This window comes from Oratosquilla oratoria, unplaced genomic scaffold, assembly GCF_046742065.1.
Source record: "Oratosquilla oratoria isolate Oo_2021 unplaced genomic scaffold, ASM4674206v1 SCAFFOLD47, whole genome shotgun sequence".
Lineage (NCBI taxonomy): Eukaryota > Metazoa > Arthropoda > Malacostraca > Stomatopoda > Squillidae > Oratosquilla > Oratosquilla oratoria.
The window spans coordinates 1,556,006-1,561,005 of NW_027467711.1; the positions used below are offsets into that span (position 1 = coordinate 1,556,006).

At 36.4% G+C, this 5,000-nt stretch overlaps 1 protein-coding gene across 1 annotated transcript in view; it reads right to left on the bottom strand.

Moving 5' to 3' along the window:
- LOC143023369 (uncharacterized) overlaps nucleotides 1-1,704 on the bottom strand; it is a 7,595-nt gene extending 5,891 nt beyond the window's left edge. Inside the window, exons 1-2 of the mRNA XM_076181888.1 lie at nucleotides 868-1,704; nucleotides 135-732 (exon numbers count right to left, since the gene is read on the bottom strand). Of these exons, the coding sequence (XP_076038003.1) occupies nucleotides 135-732; nucleotides 868-1,704 (1,435 nt within the window). The remainder of the gene's footprint in view (nucleotides 1-134; nucleotides 733-867) is intronic.
- Nucleotides 1,705-5,000: the final 3,296 nt, after the last annotated feature.

A 5,000-nucleotide genomic window follows, 5' to 3' on the forward strand; every position in this document is an offset into this window, starting at 1 on the left:
TCGCTGCTGCATATCACGGCAACATCATCTGCATATGCCAGCGTTACCGTATTCTTGCCATGGTTTATTTCTTTTATACATCTGTCCATGAAAATTATGAACAGCAGTGGGGAAATCACTCCTCCTTGTCTTACCCCTGTCCTGACCTGGAACCAAGGTGTATCTCCATCCCCTTAGCTTCACTTTATTTTCACATTTCCTATATATACTCTTAATTGCCCTTTTCAGGTTTGCTGGAACATCGTATTCTTGATGCTCCAGTGCTCTCCAGATTTCTTCCCTAGGTACCTTATCAAATGCTTTCTCCATATCTATGAAGATAGCAAACTTGTCGATGTTCCACTCCCTGTTCTTTTCCAGAACCATTTTCAATGTAAAAATTATATCCACTGTGCTTCTTTGTGGTCTAAAACCATGCTGCCATTCCCCAAATCTTTCCTCTACAGCCATTCTCAGTCTTCTCTCTATGACTCTCTCATATACTTTGCCCACATGCGATAGCAACGATATGCCTCTGTAATTATTGCAATTTGTGCGGTCATCTTTTTTGAAAATTGGGCATACGACCGCTTTACTCCAGTCATCTGGTATTTCAGCATTTTTCCACGCGACATTCATAATTCTGGTCAACCAGTTCGCACCCAACTCACCCATTGCTTTAATGAATTCTATATGTATCTCATCCTCACCACATGCTTTTCCATTTTTCATTCTTTGGATAGCCGCCTGAACCTACGCAACTGTAATTTCATCATTTTCACTTTCCATATTTTCTTGTCCAGCATTGAGTAGGTTCTCAAAATAATTTTTACATCTTTCCGTAATTTGATTTGTTTCCACCAACATCACTCCATTTTCATCCTTTACTGCATAGGCACCTTCGTTTTTCTCTTTTCTATAGTTTCTTGCCATATTGTAGAGCAGCTCTCTTGTTCCTTCCATATCCTCTCTCAAATCATTACCAATTTTCTGCCAGACTTCTGCTTTTGATTCCCTTTTAACTCTATTACACTTATTCCGTTCTTCTACATAGTTTTCTCTGTTTTCAGCTGTTCTGAACTTCATCCATTTTCTGAATTTTTTCATTTTTTCTTTAACTGCATCCGCCATCTCCTCTGTCCACCAGGGCGTTCTTTTTTTCTTTGTTTTTCCCACATACTTCATTTCAAGCACCTCCTCTGCCACTTCCTTAACTACTGTTTTCATCTGCTCCCATTCCTCATTTATATTTTCTCCTGTTTGCAGGTTTGTCACCTTTCCTCTGATTTTTTCTTTAAAACTTTCTTTCTTTTTAGGATTCTTTAAGTCCTCCACCTTGAATCTCCTCCTTATTTTCCCTGGCACAACTCTCCACTTTCTCGCGTTAATTTTTGCAACCACCAGTCTATGATCTGAGTCTAGTGACACTGATGGTATAGCTTTAACATCACGAAAGATCTTTTTATTATTTGTAATGACAAGGTCAATTTGGAATTTGTCATTATAGCTTTGTAGGTTGTCGTTCCATCGATACCAAGTCCATTGGTGACTTGGTCTATGTTTATAGAAAGTGTTCATAATTGACAGATTATTATTCATAGTACAAAAGTCAATTACTCTTTCACCCTCACGATTTCGATTCCCTATTCCATGCGCTCCTATTACATTTTCTACACCTCCACGATCACTTCCAACATGACCATTCACATCTCCAATGACTACCATGTTTTCTGCATTACCTCTTTGATCGTGTACTTCTTGTAGTTTCACATAGAATTCTTCCTTTTCTTCTGCTGTTCATCCCTGCTGAGGAGCATAAACTTGTACAAATGTTATTCTAATGTCTTTTAATTTCACAGTCACTTTAATTATTCTTTCATTTACAAAAACAACATCCTCAACATAGTCCGCAATCCTTGGTGTCATCATTATCGCCACTCCATGCATTCTTTCATTTGGCATTCCGCTCCATATCAGTTGATAGTTGTCATGTACTGTTTTTCTGCCATTTCCCTCTCTCCTTGTTTCACACATTCCTAAAATATCTATTTTCCTATCTTTCATGATGGCAATAATCTCTTCTTCTTTATCTTTCAAAGTGCAGACGTTTATTGTTCCAATTCCAAGTTTCTTATCCTTTTTTGATCGCCGTGCCGTCAACTGCTTAATCCATAGGGTCCGAGGCTCACTTTGCGTGTCTTGAGCAGTTAAATGAGTCTTAGTGGGTTGCTAGCCCTATCCTAAGTCTTTCGGGATCACTAATTAGTAACTTCCATATGACTATCGCCCTCCATACGGATTACAGGGTATTCTAGACATACCCCGGGCAGTCATTTTGGTCGCTCGAGCCGCTGCACCTCTTCAAGGTTACATGATCCCTTGTCCTGGTAGGTCTAGACTCCAGAACCGCAGCGGATATATATATATATATATATATATACATAATATATATATATATATATATATATATATATATATGTATATATATATATATGTATATATATATATATGTATATATATATATGTATGTATATATATATATGTATATATATGTATATACAGCATGTATACATATATATATATATATATATATATATACATATATATATATATACATGTATATAGGTATATGTATGTATATATATTCATACATATATGTATATATATGTACATGTATATATATGTATATATATATACATATATACATATATACAACATATATATACATATATATTTATATATGTATATATATGTACATGTACATATATGTATATATATATGTATATATATATATGTATATATATATGTATATATATATGTATATATATATATATATATATATATATATATATATATATATATATATGACACACAGGAAACTCACAGTCGAAGAAAATAAAATTCGAATAAAGAAGAATCCTATATTTCGGCTATCAACTGTAGCCCTCTTCAGGAAAGTACATAAGACAGAGGACAGAGGGGACTTATAAGCTACAGAAAAGAGAAGGAATGTGGACAGATGACCTCACTCAGGCGCGGGACAAACTGGGGTGGTGGAGGAGGGAGGGGGTGAGGTGATGGGGTGTTGAAAGCTCCGTACCAATTTGCTGACCGCTGCGCGTGAAATGGTGTAAGGAGTCCACTGCCCTTCAGAAATATTGATATTAGGGTATTCCTCAATTAATGCTGATTCGACTATTTTTCTCCTGAAACCGTAGTGGGACTTGAAAACTAATCTGGCCTTACCCCAGTCGAAAGAATGATTCTTATTTTTGACATGAAGAAATACAGCCTAATTTTCTTGCCCATACCTAATTGACCTTTTATGTTCTGCCAATCTAGTGTTCAAGTCTCTCCCGGTTTGACCCAAGTAAACCAAATCACAATCTTGGCAGGGCAAACAATAAACTCCAGGTGACTCAACTTCCTTTGGTTTTTGTTAAACGTTCACAATTTGCTTACGCACGATAGTGATAGGCAATAGTGAGACGTTCATGGGGAAACAACTATATATATATATATATATATATATATATATATATATATATATATATATATATATATATATATATATATATATATATATCACTTGGACAAAATGTTGTAGCACATTTGCAAATAATTCTCATGAAAAACCCACAGTCGGAATAAAAGGAAACTTTAGAAGAAAGTGTAACTTCTATATTTCGGCTAAGAGCTATAGCCCTCTTCAGGAAAGTACAGGTTTCAAGAATTTGTAGAGACATAAATACAATTGAGGTGTCAGTTGAAGGGGAACACGCAGAGCTAAAACAGAAAAACCCGTCACTCAGGGTGGAGTCAGAGGTGAGGGGATGTGTGGGTTAAGGTGTGAGGTCAGGAGTGAAACGTGCGGGAAGCAGGGTCAGGAGGGTGATAATTCTTAACCAAGCGGCTCACAGCTAGCCGTGAGATTATGTCCGGGGACCATTGACCTTTGGAGAGGTTCAAGTTCGGACATTCTTCGATTAAGGCTGATTCAACAACTTTTTTTCTAAAACTTTAGTTGGACTTGAACAAAATTTGGGTCTTGTTCCAGTCAAGACTGATTTTTGGTACTGACGTGTTGGAACACAGGGGTAATTTTCCTGGGTATACCTAATGGATCTTTTGTGCTCCATTAACCTGGTGTTAAGATCCCTTCCGGTCTGATCAAGGTACATTAAATCACAATCTTTACAAGGAAGTCTATACACTCCTGGGGACTCATTTACCTTCAACCTTTGATGAGCATTAAAAAGAAATTTGTAAACCATATGAGGAAATAGATGTCGATCACGAGTCCAACACGTGATTCAAAGACCAAGACCAAGACCAAGGTGAATCACACAAATTGTTAAGGAAAGTAAAAACCGAAAGGTATTGCGAATCACTACAGGAAGACCTGAATAAGTTTTGGAAGCGGAGCCAGAAATGGGAAGTAGACTTCAATATTAAAAAGTGTAGCATAATGGAGTTTGGAAAAAGTAAAAATAGAATATCTGGACAATATAAGATTGGAACTCAGAAAGTAAAGAATGTGGGACCTAATAAAGATCTGAGAGTAATTATCTCAAACGACTTGTCCTCTGATAAACAAATAAACAAAACTGTCGGAGAATCCTATAACTTGCTAAGATCAATAAAAGTGGCATTTGAATATTTGGACGAAGAAATAATTGGAAAATATTAGTCACAATAATAAGTCCTAAACTAGAATATGCGGCGACATTGTGGACACCCAGTACCAAAAAGAATATAAAGTAAATCGAAAGAATCCAGAGAGCAGCCACAAAAATGGCTCCTGCACTTTCAAACTTGTCATATGAAGAGAGACTGGCTAAATTGGAGTTACCGACTTTGGAGCAAAAAAGAGGGAGAGGCGACCTACTGACTATCTATAGAATCATGAAGGGCACAGAAATACTCGATAGAGAAGACTTGTTAAGTTGGGACAAGAGAAACACAAGAGTACATGGAAAGAAACTCAAAAAACATAGTTATACAAGAGATCTGAAGAGGAA